Genomic DNA, 17967 nt, shown 5'->3' with positions numbered 1-17967 from the left:
CAACTGCAGCCATAATCCTTTTATTTTATTGTTCCTAAGCCCTCTAAAAATAACTTATGCCAAATTTGGTATGAAAAGTGTTCCTGGGTTGAGGCTTTGAATGCCAAATTTCAGTGTAGATTAACTATAACTGAGCAACAATCACTTATGTATAAGACACAAATTGGTCTCTGCACTCATGAAAGAGACTCATGAACTCTCGAATTGATAGGACAGACACTCCTCTTCTGTGACACAGGCACAGGGGAACTCTGGTGAGTAAATGCAACAAGGAGCATGGAAGTGGGAGACTTTACAGTTCCAGTGCATATTTGTCCCCTAACCTGAAGACAATAGAAGCCCTTATGCAAAAACTCTGCATCCTAGAGACCTTGCAGTTTGAGGGGTCATACCAGGGCAGCTGGAGGGCACAGCTCTAGTGAGCATTCTTCAGGGTGTGTTCCCCCTCTAACCTAAGATTTGCTAGCAGAAATTCCTGAAAGATGATCCTTGTCTATATTTTAATAGCTCCAAAAGACGTGTTCACATGAGAACTTCAGCTATAGAATCTCCAGCATTTTCCTATGTCTGGCCTCTATGGATTTCTCCATCTTATATTATGCTGAATGAAGACGGCATGAAAGAACTTGGATTTTGTTTTCCACTAGCATTCGGTCCATGTCACAAAAACTAATTCTAAGATATCCTGCCAGAACTTCCTGTACAATAACATTTTTTATTTCATATAAATATGTGTATTTGAAATTGATAATTTAAAGTCATTCATGCAGATTCAGTGAAACTATTAAGTACCTAAATTATTATTATTATCGAGATGTAATAGTGTCACCATGGTTAAGGTTGGGTTCTTTTTTGTCACTTAAAGCAGGGATTCAGCCTCTTTGTTTTATATGAAGAATACAGTACACCTTCACCAAATTTCCAGTACACAATCTGTTCAGTGATATAAAGTTTTCTCTGAATTTTAAAAATGTGAATTAGCTTGAGTTAAAATTCATTAAATATCAGCCATTTGAGAAAGTTTAGATTTTGTGTCTCAGTTTTTCAGATATCTCTTGCCAAACTGATTACTGATTTTTCGTGCTTGAACATTGGCCCACTTGTACATTATAACAGCACTGAAGGGAGTGGTTACTTGTAAGTTTATTATTTATCTTTGATTTATGGAAAATATTCATCATAATGTTTTTTCTCCATCACAATATTAGCTGACAAATATATTTTACTTCAAAGGAATTCCCTTGAATCTCAGTTTTCATTTTTAAAAAAAAATGTTTTAATTTCCTATGGTTGTTAATAAAATCTTAACTCCTCCCCCCCCCAAAAAAAATTAAAAAAAACCCCAACAATAACCCAGTGCTTTAGTCATCGGCTAGCAACATTATATTTTTATTCACCATCTAGCAGTGGCTCTCCTGTCATGAAAAACAGGATCTCTTTGAAAGTGTCCTGGAGCCACTACAATGCTGGAGATCCTTTCTAACATTAAAAAACCAGGGAAATTCAGACACGAGAACACTATGATGTGTATCAACTAAGGCAGGGGTCGGCAACCTTTCAGCAGGGTGTGCCAAGTCTTCACGTATACATTCTAATTTAAGGCTTTGCATGCCGGCAATGCATTTTAATGTTTTTTAGAAGGTCTCTCTATAAGTCTCTAATATATAACCAAACTATTGTTATATGTAAAGTAAACAAGGTTTTCAAAATGTTTCAGAAGCTCTATTTAAAATTACATTAAAATGCAGACCTTATTAGTTTAGCATGTTCCTTGCCCTTGCTTTTCCTTGCTGAGTTTTCCAGTGTCTGTTGGCACGTATTTGGATACTTTAAGCTGCACACAGGCTTCTGAGTGATCAGTTGTTAATCGACTGGAACCCCAGATCAGCAGCTGAGGTGAGTGGAGCTGGCAGCTGGTAGAGCTGAGGAGGGCCGGAAGCCTGGACCCTGTCTGTCAGGGGGCCTGTGCTGGAACTCCAACTGGAAGCAAGGTGAGTGGGGCTGTGGTGGGGACTCTGGCTGGCAAGGGGCCAGCAGCCGGAATCCCAGAGTGGCAGTGAGCTGAGTGGGTCAGTCTGCCCAGCTCTGGGGTTTCAGGGGTGGGCTGGGCATTTCTGCATGCCACCGCTCTGGGGTTTTGGCTGCCATCGCCTGCTAGCTGGGGTCACAGTCAGCTGCCAGCCTGGGGTTCCTTCCCCCAGGCCAGCAGCGGGTGCTGAGTGGAACCCCGGCTGGCAAGGGGCCAACAGCAGGAATCCCAGAGCAGCAGCCTGCCACCGCTCTGGGGTTTCGGCTGCCGGCTCCTGCCAGTTGGGGTCTCAGCCTGCTGCCAGCCTGGGGGAAGGAACCCCAGGCCAGCAGCAGGCACTGAGTGGGACCGGTGGTGGGACCCCAGCTGGCAGGAGCCGGGGGTGGAAACCCCAGAGTGGCAGTGGGTTGAGTGGGTCAGCCCGCCCAGCTCTGGGGTTTCGGGGATGGGTTGAGCGTTTCTGCCCTCCCCCACTCTGGGGTTTCAGTTGCTGGCTTCTGCCAGTTGGGGTCTCAGCCCACTTTCAGCCTGGGGTTCCTTCACCCAGGCCAGCAGAAGGCGCTGAGTGCAACTGGTGGTGGGACCCCGGCTGGTAAGTGGCCAGCAGTGGGAACCCCAGAGCGGCAGCAGGCTGAGCGGCTCAGCCTGGCCCATGTGCCATCAAAAATTGGCTCGCAGGCCACCTTTGGCACGTGTGCCGTAGGTTGCAGACCCCTGAGCTAAGGCTTTGTGTGTATGTGTTTTCACTAAACTTTGTAGAAGCAATACTGGGGTATTTGTGTGTATGAGGGAGTCTGATGTGTTTGTGTGTTGTGGAAAGTTTAGGAAAGGGGGAACTGGAAGGCTGACATCCTTACTGAGGCAGATTTAAGGCTGTGGTGCAATATCTGTGACTCACAATAGTTATTCTAGAAATGAGGAGTCTCTCCTTAGGTGGAAGAGTAGAAGGTAGGTACTGTCAGATGCCTTAAATTTTCATTTCCTTCCTTATGAGGTCTCATGTCATCTATATTTAACTGATGTACAATGTACAGTTATTATGTATGAATTTAGACTGAGGTAGTAAACAAAATATCCTAGATGTTTTCCAAACATATAAGCTGACATAGTTCTTGCTCGGAAGAAAATTAAAGATCAAAAATGAAGGTGAAATATGGGGGAAAGGAGGCATCCCACACACAATGTGAAGATAGCCTGGTCTCTAGTTCTGTTTGTTTGTTTGTCTTTGTTTTGTTAAGTTATGGAGGCAGAGGTGGGCTATAGTGAATGGCATGAGAGAGAGAACTAAAAGAAAACAAGAGCAGAAAAAAGAAAACCCCTATCCCTGTGTTATAGTATACAAGGAAGCAAATATAGAACAGTACTATGCAGGTACATCGCCGGAAATTACTGAGAGGAGTTTTACTAACCTGTGTTTAACCCAAGTATCTGACTCATTGGCTTTTTCTGTGTAATTTTCAGGAAGAAATCCTCTGCAGCCAGTCCTGTGCGAGGTACCAATCACCCAGCCATCACTAACATCGGATTGTTGTGATCGGTCAACATATATCAAATCTCCAGTATTCAGCATTAGTTCATCAATGTTCTGAGGCTTGTATTGGAAGAGTGCTTGCAAGATCTGGTGGGGGATTGAAAAAGGAAACGTCTTCAAATGCATGTCAGGTCCTATTTCCAGAACATTAATGTTATAAGTGATAGAGCATTTCAGAGAAGAGCTGCTCAACTGTGAGCCATAAATTGTTTCTCTATTTTTTTTATACTGTAGCTTCTTCTTTAATGACATTTTTCTTTATCATAGAGAAAAAGAATGTAGTGGGCTCTTACAATATATATAAAAGTAGACATTTGTTATTCATAAAAATCTTCATTTCTGTAACAAGTGTAGAATAGTTTAAAAAAGACAGAAATATTTGTAGGTATGTTTTCCATAATTTACAATTATCTGGCATATGAAAAAAATCATGCTGTAAGTTTCATAGCATTGCATGCTGGGCTGTTATCTCTTGTCTTATACTTAGATTGTCAGATCTGTGGGGCAGGGACTGTCTTTGTGCTTGGTTTGTACAGTGCCTAGCACAATAGGGTCCTGGTGCTTGACAAGGGCTCTGAGATGCTACCGTAATTCAAGTAATAATATGCTGTACTGATCTGGTTGAAAAATGGTGAAAATGTAATGAAAAAGTTTAGACTTTTTAATGAAAAAACTTAATTGGAATGTTGAAAAATGTTGACCAATTTTAATCAAGAATCCTTTGAGCAGAAAATCATCAGGGATATAGTCATGTTCTACATTAGGGTATTCAGCCCTTACAGGTTTTTCCAAGGTAGGTATAGTCAACTAACATGTTTTTACTGTAATGCAGTGATCTTGCCTGGAAGAATGCTGGTACTTTCAAATACTCCTTGCTTATTTTCTGTCTTCTTATTTTCACACTCCATAATAGTCTAAAATTAAGTTTTCCTGTTTGAGTTTGGAATTAGATCTGATTAGTCTGCATATCAACAGCCATACAATGTCACACGGTTATCTTCCGCTGATTTGAGAATACAAATTTTCAGGCAAAAGAAGCACCTTGCATTGTAATGTATACTGAAACTATGAGTTATGCATGCATATTTTTTTCATGAATAAAAAAAAATCTGCTTTTAAATACATAACTACAGAAGACTAAGTAATGCTGAAGCAGCAAAGAGTCCCAGGGCACCTTATAGACTAACAGATGTATTCGAGCCTGAGCTTTCGTGGGTGAATACCCACTTCGTCGGATGCAAGTGGGTATTCCCCCACGAAAGCTCATGCTCCAATACATCTGTTAGTCTATAAGGTGCCACAGGACTCTCTACTGCTTTTACAGATCCAGACTAACACGACTACCCCTCTGATACTTAAGTAATGTTGAATGCTGTACCTGGTAATTTACAAAGCGCATATCTCTAGAATACAGAGCAGCTGTCCACAGGCAGCTCTGTCCCGGGTTGATAGATTTGGCCAATTGTTCCAAAGTCTTTTGATGGTGAGGATAAAACTTATGAGCCAGAGTAAGGTGCAGCTGCTTTGTGCAGGGTTTCACGTGGCAATCTAGGAATAAATTAATAATCCTATAAGGTCACAAAATGAGGTGACGTTTATCTAGGCCGCTTATTTAGCACCATGAAGCAGAATTTTATTCTATAGACTTCTGCGCAGTATATGAAACAATGTAGTAATCAAAGGCAATTTTTCAGACTATTACACTATTTCCAAGTGAACATTCTTAATCTGGCGATGTGCACAGTTCACCCTTGTGCTAAAAAAAAAAAAAAAAAAGTTCTTTCTTTCTGGTTCACTAATGAATACTCCCTTATTTTCTTCTACAGAATTTCACTTCTCAGAAATGAAAATACCATCAACCAAATCCTGGTGTTAAGCCATCAGCTGGTGCGCAGTCCACTAGGCTCTGCAGTTAAATATAACTCCATGGACCCTGAGAGAGGTGTTCTCTCTCTCTCTCTCTCTCTCTCTCTCTCTCTGATGCAGCTGCATAGTGACTACCCTCCATGACCCCATGGCCCCACCACAAACTCCTTTGCACACTTGACTCCTCTCCTTTCCCTGCAACTGTCCTGACTGCCAAACGTACAAATCAGAGTGCCGGAAGATGACATCTGGGCATAGGCACTGGACACCTGGGCTTGACGTGGTTTCCATCATATACAGGGTTTACAGTTTGGATCAATGGCTCTTAACACCCCATTATATAAATTGTTCCAGCACCCTGCATATGGGGAAGCAGTGCCTCCCAGTTAGGGTAGCAAGCTGACTGAGTGTGAGGAGGAGATGGCATTACAGCTTGGAGAGAATGAATGGGACACATGGTCAAGAAGAGGTTGCTTAGATAATGGCTTTGAAAGACCCCTCCCCCCCCAAGCCCACCTTTCTCCCTCCCACGAGGAGATAGTTTTGGAGTTAAGGGTTCCAACTATCTCTTTCCCTTCCTCATACCCGAGCAGTACTGGGTGACTGAAGCCCTAGGCCTGCAGTAACCTCTGTTATCCCAGGGGCAAGATAAAGGAGGTCAGAATCTATGGAGATTGCTTGGTGGGAAATCCATGGCTCCTATCTGCAGAACACTTGTATGCTGATGTGATGAGTGCTAAGGAAAACTCTAAGAGAGACAAATATACAGATTGATCCTCTCTTTGACCTCTTTTGTATCAAGCCTTATTGCACCGAATATTGTCTGTATATTATAAGGCTATCTACAGTACTCATCACTGTAACATCCAAGCTCATCCCAAAGCTGTATTGCAAATTTCTTAGTGGATTTCACAGAGTTTTCAGTTCTTCTCCCTTCCCCAGCGTAAGAAACCTTGCTTTGAATATATCCCTACCTTTCCCTCTTCCTATTGCAGTGTAAGATGGACCCAGCATTTGGCCTTTTGTCTTTTTAATTACACTTACAGATGCTCAAATGTACTCTTTGGTATTAGCGATATTTATTGATTAGATCTGTGATATCAATGTAGTAAACATCTATTTCAATATTTCATGTCTCAGACATGCAGTTGTCAAGGATCACTCCTGAAGGGAAATCTGTGACTCAGTAACAAACCATGAGAGCTGACTAGTCTATGTGGGTGTTGCAGGAATTCCAGACATTTACAGATCTATTTGGATGCCTGGCTTTCTTCCTGCCTCTCTTTTTTCACAGCGTCACCGTAGTAAGCTGAACATCACCAAAAGCCAAAGGGCTGATCACCTTCCCACACTGCCGTAACTAAAGTGTAGTTAGTCTGACATCTGACGAAGTGGGTATTCACCCACAAAAGCTCACGCTCCAAACCCTCTGTTAGTCTATAAGGTGCCACAGGATTCTCTGCTGCTTTTACAGATCCAGACTAACACAGCTACCCCTCTGATAAAGTATAGAGCTAGAGGATCTGACATGATAAGGCTTTGATTGATGTATTCCTTCTGGACTCTTTTGTTTTCTCTTGACTTTCCTCCTTTCCTCATCCATGATCATAAAACTCGCCATTATCCTAAATTATGTGCCAGGCTTCAAGTTAGGGGTGGTGAAGTTTTATACTCTCTGTCCCTTTCCATTTTGGAGGCTCAGAACATTAATACTTCCAATGTTGCATTAATTTATTTTTACAAAAACCCCATGACACCTACTAAGGTAAGCCCTTGACCTGAAACTGCTGTTTAGCAATGCAACACTGGACAGACATCAAGCCTGCCTCAGAAACCATGGAGATGACCACAGTTAAATGCATAAATAGAGAGAGAGACACAGTATATATATTTACAGATAATTCTACTCAGTAATTCCCTGCAGAATGTTACAAAGTGAAGGCTTTGCTTAGATTTCTCAAAGATAATAAGAACACCATGAACTGTTTTTACTAACTGCCATTTTATGCATCTGGCTTTTGGGAAAAAAAGAGATATCTTACGCTAATACATTATGTCTGCTGTGTAAAATAAGCAAGAAAGCAGGGCCCACTTTCCCCAGGCATGATTTTTTCAAAACTTTGGGGCAGGATGGTTGCATGAGGTGAACAACAGAATCTGATTGGAGCCCCATCAGAAATTCAGGAGATACTTAAATTACTACACTTTCCAACTGAGATTGATGGTACCTGCCAAGACTGATGCCTCAGTAGCAAAAGCCACAGCAAACTCTTTGATGACATTTGCATGGGCATCATTAATGAAGAAACCAAGGTAGCTGACAGACGAATGTAGTGATAGAGAAATGGCAGGTGGGAACACATTTAAAAACCTGTCACCAACTTTCTTTAGGGCTTCATGTAAGAATTCCACTTTCCGATCTTCACACTAAAAGAAAACATATGGAGAGCATGCATTACAAACAATCAGTGGCATTCACTGCCTCATAAACAATTCCTGCTGGACAATATCCAAACTTTAAACCACTACCATAGTTCAGTATTAGTTGGCACTCCGACTGGCAGTCACAGCAGAAAGAACAAGTACTGAATATTCACAGAGATTAAATTACTTTCTTATCCCTTGAAATATTCCACCTAGAACAGGGATGAGATATGTTATGTGGAAGCTTGAAAATGCTGCTGCCTATGCATACTTTCTGTGGTTAATTCAGACTTTTACATCTGACACCTTTCAAAAGCACTACATTCATTACAAACTAATAAATGTTTATTTCCTATAAATGTTATTAATGGCCAACTATTACCACAGTGTTTGACATTTTGCTATGAAACTTGTTCTCTTTATTTTGTAGTCTCAGCAGCATTATAGAGTATGAAATTACAATGAATATAATTTGTTTGTCCAACTGCTCCATCACAGCACTTTCCATATTGCTTCAATAGATCTCTGACAAAGCTGATGGCGAAGTGCTGCAAGGATGCTAATGTGCAACTTCGTCAGCAATGAAAGGACTCTAAAACTTTTACAGATCAATATAGTTTTAGTGATACCCACACCATTCTTCCACTGAAGTGTACACATTGATCCTTTAGGGGGGAGGCAGCACCTCATTATGCTGTTTAAGACTCATTTTGTAGAGAATATCTCGATATTCATAGGGCGTATTATTTAGATTATATTATCTTTAGATTTAGAAAACACCCTGATCATAGGTCAAATTTTCAAAAGTGCCTAAGTTATTTAGGAAGCTAAGTTCCATTTTCAAAACTGACTTAGGTACTTAGGATCTTAAGTCCCACTGCTTTTCAGTTAGGCTTTGTCTACACTGGAACTTCGTCTGAAAAACTTTTGCCATTCTGGGGTGTTAAAAAAACAACCCTGAATGACAAAAGTTTTATCGACAAAAAGTGCTGATGTGAACAGTGCTTTGTCGGCAGGAGCACTCTCTTGCCGACAAACAGGGCTGCCCGAGGAGGGGCAAGTGGGGCAATTTGCCCCGGGCCCCTGCAGGGGCCCCATGAGCCCTGGCCGAGAATCCCTTCCCTGGCTAGAGGTGCCTTTTTAATTTTTACTTACTCGGCGGTGGTTTGGGTCTTTAGTGGCACTTCGGCAGCGGGCCCATCACTCACTCCGGGTCTTCGGTGGCACTTTGGCGGCGGGTCCTTCAGTGCTGCTGAAGATGCGGAGCGAGTGAAGGACCCACCACCGCAGACTCGAAGCGCCACCCGCTGAGTACAAGTGCTGCAGCGGACGAAGCCTTTTTTTTATGTCCATTCCCCGCTTTGCTCCAGGCTCCCTGAATCCTCTGGGGAGCTAGGGTGACTAGACGTCCTGATAAAATCAGGATTGTCCCAATTTTGAAGAGCTTGTCCCACGTCCCTACCAGAGTACGGTCGGGACTCCATTTATCCCAATATTTTGTTTCCTGGTCTTCGGCAGCCATTCGGCAGAGAATCCTTCAGTCGCGGATGGTCTTTGGCAGTATTTCGGCGGTGGGCGCTTCTGTCTTTGGCAGCAAGGTTTATTATTCCGCGCCGAAATACAGCCGAAGACCGTCCACGACTGAAGGGCTCTCCACCGAATTGCTGCTGGACTCCTGGATGGATGAGTGTAAAAAAAAACAACAACACTCCCCCCATGACAGTTCTGATATTTTCCCCTTAACATCTGGTCACCCTATGGGTGGCCCTGCCGACACAGCTGCTGCTGCTCATCGGCCATGGAATTTTTTTGTCAGCAGGAGAACTCTCTCCTGCCGACAAACTGCAGTTACGCTGTACACCGTTTAGTGGCTTGGCTGTAGTGGCAAAGCCGTGTCACTAAAAGCTATGTAGTGTAGCCATAACCTTAGACTTAGGCTACTAACTGTAGCCTCTAGGCTACATATAGAATGTAGACATTGTAGACAACTAGTGTAGACATATTGAATTATATTAAAGCAGAAAACAGTTGACTGTGTGTATGCAATTACGGTGACTATCTAATATGCAGCAGTTAATACACAAAAATTCAGTGCAAAATTACCCCCCTGTGTAGTTTAGGCTTTACAAAGATATTTTGGTGATAAAAGCATCTAGGTGAATTTCCTCTTTAGGAGCTTTTGAAAATCCCACTGGATACCTATCTGCATCTTTAGGTACCTAAATAAGTAAATCTATCTGTAAAGTACTTTTGAAAATAGGATTTGGACTCCTAAGTCACTTACACACTTTTGATGTTTTTACTCCATGGAAATACTAAGGTATAGAATGCAAGCTGTGATAGGTGGGAGAGCAACTGCAGCACCAGCCAAAGCAGGAAAAAAAAGCAAAGAGAACCAACTTTTTTCTATAGCTATTTTTGGTATGTGGAACTTTCTCAACAGCGAACTGAGAGCAACTACTGTGTTTCCAGTCAGCATCCAAAAGCAGTGAGAAATGAATGCACAGAGGATTTTAAATAGATGATATGTCTGAGGGTTTGCTTTTCTGTGCACACTGCATATGCAACACCTTGCCTAATTTGCATGCTTAAAGGCAAAAAGAGATAGTACTGACCACTTGCACATGCAAATACATGATTTGCAAACACAGCCATGTTAGCTGCATGAACAGATTAGGTGTGCAGTTGCACTGACATATTCATACATAGAGTTTAAGTGATCAGACCTCAAAAAAGCCTAAATCCAACCCCTCTGCTCTCATGAGACTTAAAAATCTCCTTCTAATCCCTACTTTCAGTCCATAACATTTGTTGGCCTGATCATTCTTCAATATCCATCATCCGAATATTTTTATTGATATTTGTAAATGTAGAGGGGAATAAATGCAATTACCTTAGCCTGGGTCCCAGCATACTCTGTGACGGGATACTGTAGCTGCGTTTTCAAAACATGGCATTTATCTGAACACACTGACCTTTGCATATTGAATCCATATAATTTTTACACACTATCATTTGTGCTCCTACTTGCATACAGAAAACAATCACACCTGAGTTTTTACAATTATGCAAGGAATTATTAGTGCAAAATAATTGTAAGAGCAAGTGAAAATATATGATCAAGAGAGCCCAGATTTCAATCTTAATTTTATGTTAGCCCATTTTTTGTACTCAGTGGAATTGTTACAGGCTTTCTTACCGTAAAGAAATCACAAAGAGTTATGTGGGGGAAAATCTCATGGGCTTTGTTTCTTGCACATTGGTTCTTGCTCTCTTTCCAAAATTCCTGCAGTTTGTCATGCAAGGGTCCAGTTGGGCACAAATAGAGAGCATATTCCTGAGGGATTGGATCATCCAAAGAAGGATCATTACAATGAGAGTGCAACCTGAAATTGAGAGCGCATCACACAGGGTAAGTTAAGGCACAATTGTGTACACATTCCTCCATCGCACTGGTGAAGACATCCACAATAAAAACAGAGAAAGAAAAACAAATAGTTGCTACATGAGCAGAAACTCATAATGAAATAAGAACAGATTAAAACTAGAGCTGGTCAAAACATTTCTCTTTGTGATATTTATTGATGGGATGAGGTCTTTCAGTTTTTAAATGAAATTTTTCAATATTTTTTGAAATTTGAAAATGAAAACAGAAAACTTGTGGTATTGTTTGTTTGATTTTCTCTCCCATTTTCTATTTTGCCATTGGAAAAAGGAGGAAAAGGGGTAGGGGGAGCAAACCACCAAAAAATGGAGAAAAAGAATTGGGAGGTAATTTTGAAAATATAGGTTTAAAAAAATCCTTCAAAAAAATTGGCATTTTTATTAATCTCTAGTTAAAACAACAAAACAAAACAACCCCACCAAACAAAGCAAACAAAAAAGAAAACACATCAACTGAAATTAATAAATCATGCTCTAATCTATAATAAGTCATTTCGCACTGGGAGTTGCAGCATCATCTGCTTCTGATTTTTTCAATTCACAGCATGAAATAATTTCTGATGGACCTTGTTTTGTAGCCTGTGTTGAACTGGATATGTGCTCGGATGAACACGCAATCCACCACTTGATCACCACTCTGGATGTCAGAAGTAATGCCACATATCAGCATGTTTTGCAACACATGGACCCAGATCCAAAAAATCCAGAAATACCTTCCTTGTAGTATAAATTCTAAGTAAAAATCATAACTTGTGCCATCTCAGCTTTGCTGGAAACACAGCAAAGAGGAATATACAATAATGCATATTTCAATTGCGCAATGTTCTCATTCTAAGCCTTTGTATCTGGATGATTAACTGTATTTGCCTTACATCGCCCCATCTGGAGCAACATCAGTTGCTTTGTAGAAGGCATTGCTGCTGCTAGGTGCTCTTTTATATCTCTTTTGTGTCTCACAAATATCAGCAGAGAGCATGGGTTTGAGATTTGACTCAAGTCTGCTCTACATTTAAAAATTAGATTGACCTAGCTATGTCACTCAGGGTTGTGAAAAATTTTGTGGTCCAAATGCTGTAGCTGGGTCAAACTAATCCCTTGTGTGGTCGACAGAAGGATTCTTCTGTCAATGTAACTTATGTCTCTCAGAGACATGGAACAACAACATCAGTGGAAAAACCCCTTTCCATTAACGTAGGAAGCATCTACACTACGACTTTCCAGTGACACATCCGTAGCGTTGGAGCTGTGCTACTGTAGGGGTATAGTGTAGACATATCCTTAGATCTGGGATTTAAATTGCAAAAAAAATTCAGCGTCAGCAACATCTCCGTACTCCATCATCAGTGTCTCGGACTGGAGAAAAAAATCAGATGACCCAAGAGTAGTAATTGACAGTAGTCATGGTCATGCCTATCCTGGATTCTTATTTTTTAAAACCGGAAACTCTTAGCCATTCAGCTTAATTTTATAGCCTTTTTCCCACTTGGAGTTGTGTTCCCTCCAGTCAATGCCTTTTAACTTAACATATTCCAAATTCCTTTACAATTGTAATCTCTCAGATCTTTAACACCTCCTTTTCTACTTTTGCCTCATGGGCTGAGCATCTAAACTTTCCTCTCTGATCTATAGTCATCATCCAGTTCTGTGAGAGGGACAGGTTTTTGTTCATGAGTGAAGGTGTGAGAAATTGAAGACATTTATTACATAATGATTCCTCACAATCCTCCATTCTTTGACTATGTCAAAATTAGGTGATCATGACAGCACCCATCCCCCACACCCACATGTTCTCTCACGTTCCATAAAATAGAACCATCGTCTAGGAAGCAGTAACTCTGCTCTTACTTTACTTTGCACTCTGTGCAAATAATTTTATGCCTACAAGAAACATGATCGAATAAAACTATTCCCATAAAGCAAAATAAATATGAGCTCAGATTTGATTTCATTTTTACCATGAAGTCTCCTAAATCCAAATCCAGTGGGGAAAGAGCCCATAAGCAACTACATTTCATTCAGTTTCATGTGAAAGTACTCCTGGGGGAACTGTAAATTATTTCATTCTTACCATTTTGAAGCCTCTTCTGCTGTCTTGTGTCCAGTAGCAGCCAAAGCTTTTTGCCTAAGGAAAATAAAGTGGATTCACCAGGAGAAAATAGATGCAGTAAGACAGCAAATTCTCTTTTCCTTAATACACTGTATAAGCATGATTTGTACTGTATATGGGCCCACAGAATTATTAGAGATGAGCGCCAAACAAAATCCCGGCTCCAAACACTATAGTGGGCAGAACCAAAACCTTAGATCCACACACTCTTATACTTGGGATCTGGAAATCTGGATCCAAATTTTCCCAAAGGAGTCAGTGTTTTGTTTCTGCCCATTAGAGAGATAGATTTGAGCCCAAGTTCAGGGATTTTGGTTCAGGTCTATCTCTAATATGTAATTGCTGTTCTATGAAACCAAATTATACCTAAATTCAGTATCTTCTTCTATCAGGACAGTATGTTCCTGCACATACACATCTTTGAGACCAAGAGTTGAGTTTCTTGAGGTGGGGGAGATGAGAAGAAGTCCAGCAGAGGAACTGGACATTGCAGCCTGGACACAATTCCAAAACTCACTATGACTCATATTGTTTCTTTTGCTACACCCAAGAGACAATTTTTGCTACACTTGAAACAAGACTTTCTGCCTGTTGGCATCTTGAAGCCAAATTTGTAACATTTAATTCCCTTCTGTTCAAGTTCTTATACTGCATCCAGCCTTGTAATATCTGTGCACCTTCCAGCAGCGCATTAAACAGTGTGACTGGTCTCATGTACTTTTTTCTGTCTTCGTCGCCCCAGGGAGAAAATTGTATGTGGATTTGTAAATAAATAATTAAATGCATTACTTATGTGCTGTGTCCTTTTATTACTGGAGGCCCAATGTGGCCAAAATACAACTCTTAATCTTTCCCCCCTAAGCCCTCCCCGCTACTTTCTTTCTTGAGCACTGTGGACACCACCACAATGCTTCCTGTCACTCAGGCCAGTAAACTGGGTGTCAACTTTGAATGACTCAGATCTGTCTCTAGGACCTTAAGTCCTAACTATGTGCAAATCTTGCTGATTCTTTCTGCATGACATCTCTAAGGTATGGCCTTTCTCATCTGTCCTCACTGCTAACAGTCTCGACCAGGTTCTCATTGATTACTACAATATCCTTTTACTGCAATATCCTTCTCTCTGGCCTTGACAAATCCAGTCTTACTGAGTTATATCCATTAGGAATGCTGCTGTGAAGATCATTGGTTGCTTTGACCATGTCACCCCTCTCTTTGCCTCCCTCCACTGGCTCCCCTTTCTCCACAGCATCACGCATAAGCAGCTTGTTTTCACTTCCAAGGCCCTTCACCAGCTATCCCTACCCTCTCTATCTTCTACCGTACACTATCAAGAGGTCGACTCCTGCCTTCTCTTTGCCAATGCCAGCCTCCGTCAATTTTCAAATGAGCTTTATTCTTTTTCCCATGCAACCTCCAACTCTTGGGAATACTCCCGGTACACACCTACAAAGCCAAATCATTGTTCTCTTTCATTTTCCTCCTTAAAACTATCCTTTGCCATTAGGCTTATAAAAAATTGACAAATGGTAGGCAGCTGGGGTGCTGAGATGTCTGCCTATCATACCAAACCAGCACGGTCTCATTTTTCCTTGTGCTGGTCAGTATCTACCAGTTGCCTCTGCTCATATTAGGACTGTAAGCTTATTGAGGTAGTGACTGGGCTTTTTTTGTGTTTGTATAGCATCATGCATGGTGGCATCCTGGCTTATGACTGGGGCTCCTATGCACTTCCACAAAGCAAATAATACACAATAAGGCAATTTAATGCAAAAATGGATCCTATGTCTACAAATCTCTCTCAAACAAAAAGCAGAATGGTTCTTAAATATATATATTTTAAAGTACTGTTTTAGAAGAATAAACTCCCAGATCCCTGTCTGGAAATGCTAATAACAATTAGTACTGTATAAGCCTGGAGTTGGGGGTTAATGTGTTGCTAAGATTCTTCCTGATTCCCATTTACACGAATGCACCTTTAAACTGCTCAGATGTAAAGGGGCCTTAGTGTAAAAGAGATTATGGCACTGCAGCTCTGAATCATGTAAGATTAGGCTATCTTATGATATTTCTAACACAACCTGGTTTTGGCCATGCCAGGAATGCTGAATGGCTGAAATCAGAAACTGAAAACACATGCAAAAGTTTTAAAAATAATAACCAAAGTTTCTAAGCTTAGATAGTTGTTCAGTTCAAATTTTAGGCAAAAATCCAGGCTACCTTATAAATTTTATACAAACTTGCTCAGCACTCTGACTATTTATCTAACCGTTTCCTTTCCACTAGAAAGCACAAATATACTCCATAGGTCGCACCACTGTGCTTTAAAGAAGATTTGAAGAATTTAGACCTTAGAGCCAAACATTTTCAAAACTGGCCACTCATTTTGGGTGTCTCAGTTTTGGGATGCCTGATGGGAGAGACCGTGAGCCAGACTGTCAGAAGAGCTGTGTCCCCAAAATTTCAATTGACATTAATGGGAGCGACGGGAACTAAGTACCTCTGAAGTCAGGCCCAAGGTGTCTAAAGTTGGCACCCAAAAATAGAGGGCTCTTTAGAAAATTAATTCAATACTTTTGACACTGAACCTTTTCAGACATAGTTGCTTCACTGGTTGGTTTTATTTTCAATAAGAAGCCAACATAAAATAATATTAAAAATCAGGTTATGAAGATGTATTGTAGTCAGTTTTAAATTCACATTGATGGATCCTTATTTCACTCTCTCTCTCTCTCTCTCTCTCTCTCTCACACACACACACACACACACACACATTAAGGGATTTGCAGGAAAGGGAGTAAATTTTTGAAGAATGAGATTTTCAAAGGCACATAGGAAAATTAAACTGCCCAACTGCCACTGAGTTGAGGCCCTAAATTCCCCCATGTCCCTTTGAAAATCTCACATAAAATATGCTTATCCCATCTGAAGATGTTTGGGAAACAAGTCACCTTAATACTGCATTTTTCTTTAATGCAGAGTCAAATTCTGCCCACAGTTACACTGCTCCCGCACGGAGGTTGCCAGTATAACCGAGGACAGCATTTGGCGCTTTCATATTTTTCATGGAGATACTATTTTCCCTTCTCCCCTTTGGCAAGTAATTTTTTTAACGTGATCCTAAACTGAGAAAAATTCTTTATGGAATAAAAAGAGTAAAAATGATAATTGTGTTGAATAGTTTTATATGATATTTATAAACAGGAAAATGATGTCTTGTGAAAAGTAAACTCAATCTCTAATATCCTACATGTGGTAAGATGCCTTGGCTGTGTCGTAGAACCCAGCATAGGCCAAAAGGTGTCTTTAAACTTAACTGTGTTACAGCAAAATTGATGAATGAAAAATATGACTTGTTTTTGGTAATACTGTGAGAGATAACCAAGCATGTCAAGTGTTTAACAAGTTTTACAGTCTCTCAGCCCAAAAGTGGATAGTTTTTAGATTTAGATATTAAAAATGGATGCACAATAAGTTCTTTGTAGGATAAGATCAATACACCGCAAAATGCTATAAATTAAGCCCTAAGTGGGATATCTTATCCACATACAGAAACATCTGTGTCAAGAAGCTGTCTGTTTTCTCTGTTAAAAATGCAAGCTGTCTATGTTCAAATTTTTATGAGAAAATTCGTTTAATATATTGAGGTAACTTAAAAATACTACTCACGCTGTATGTGCAGGGAATCCCATAGATAAGAGGGATTCCAATAAAGCGCAGGTGCTTCTGTTTTTGACTTTGTTCAAGATCTTCGAATATAGTTGTGTTTCAGCCACTGCCATCTCTTCCACTCCTCTTGTGAATGTATGTTCAGTACAGGCAGAAATTAGTAGAGAGAGACAGAGAGAGAGGGAAGGAGAGAGGCTGCTAAGATAAAAAACCTCAAACCCCTTGTGATCTTTTTGACAAAAGCTGATATCCTGTTTTCATAGCATGTTAGTCTTTGCACTTTTACTTTAGGGTGGTTGAAAGGCAAGAAATATATGCAGTCTCTGTCTGCCTGCCGTAGACTGTAGCAAAATAAGACTAGACTCGTATATGTCCATAGTATAGCACAATGCATAGTCAGTGCAAATTTGCTAATTGCAGGGAACTGAATCTCTCACTTTCAGATCACCATTTTAAATGCACCCCAAGGCAGTAATGAGTCAGTGAGCATGAGCTGTTGCTATCCATAGGTTGTTCAGTGGCATACGTGAAAATCAGCTGGTGGTCTGAACCTGGTTCTTAGTGGACACATTTCCACCTCACAGGATCAGTCCCACAGCTGGGCCTTTTGTTGGCATCCCCATCAAAGAGGCTAAGAACTGAATGAGCATGGATGCTGAAACATGATTTCTCCTTTAAAGGTGACCCCTTCAGGTCAGGTTCAAAGCACGTAGATTAGGCAGTATGGGAAAAGTTGTGCTTCCAAAGCCTGTGCTGCTCTTGGCAATAAAGCACTAAGGGCATGGCTACACTTACATTTTTGCAGCGCTGGTAGTTACAGCTGTGGTCGTACAGCTGTGTAGGGCCAGCGCTGCAGTGTGTCCACACTGACAGCGACCAGCGCTGCAGTGTGGCCAC

The 17967-nt window shown here is 40.9% G+C and overlaps 1 protein-coding gene across 2 annotated transcripts in view; it reads right to left on the bottom strand.

The window, feature by feature from the left end:
* Positions 1-17967, bottom strand: part of UBASH3A (ubiquitin associated and SH3 domain containing A) — a 40100-nt gene that overhangs the window by 20930 nt on the left and 1203 nt on the right. The window contains exons 2-7 of one of the 2 annotated variants that reach the window (XM_032763727.2): positions 17071-17194; positions 13363-13416; positions 11050-11236; positions 7655-7853; positions 4939-5108; positions 3439-3647 (exon numbers count right to left, since the gene is read on the bottom strand). In XM_032763727.2, coding sequence (XP_032619618.1) covers positions 3439-3647; positions 4939-5108; positions 7655-7853; positions 11050-11236; positions 13363-13416; positions 17071-17183 — 932 coding nt within the window. In that variant the 5' untranslated portion in view covers positions 17184-17194. Of the gene's footprint in view, positions 1-3438; positions 3648-4938; positions 5109-7654; positions 7854-11049; positions 11237-13362; positions 13417-17070; positions 17254-17967 lie in introns of those variants that run through there. The other variant, XM_032763737.2, reaches the window with a different exon arrangement.

The sequence above is a fragment of the Chelonoidis abingdonii genome, chromosome 1 (assembly GCF_003597395.2).
Source record: "Chelonoidis abingdonii isolate Lonesome George chromosome 1, CheloAbing_2.0, whole genome shotgun sequence".
Lineage (NCBI taxonomy): Eukaryota > Metazoa > Chordata > Testudines > Testudinidae > Chelonoidis > Chelonoidis abingdonii.
The sequence above is the reverse complement of the archived record's forward strand: the minus strand, read 5'-3'. Positions and strand labels throughout refer to the sequence as shown.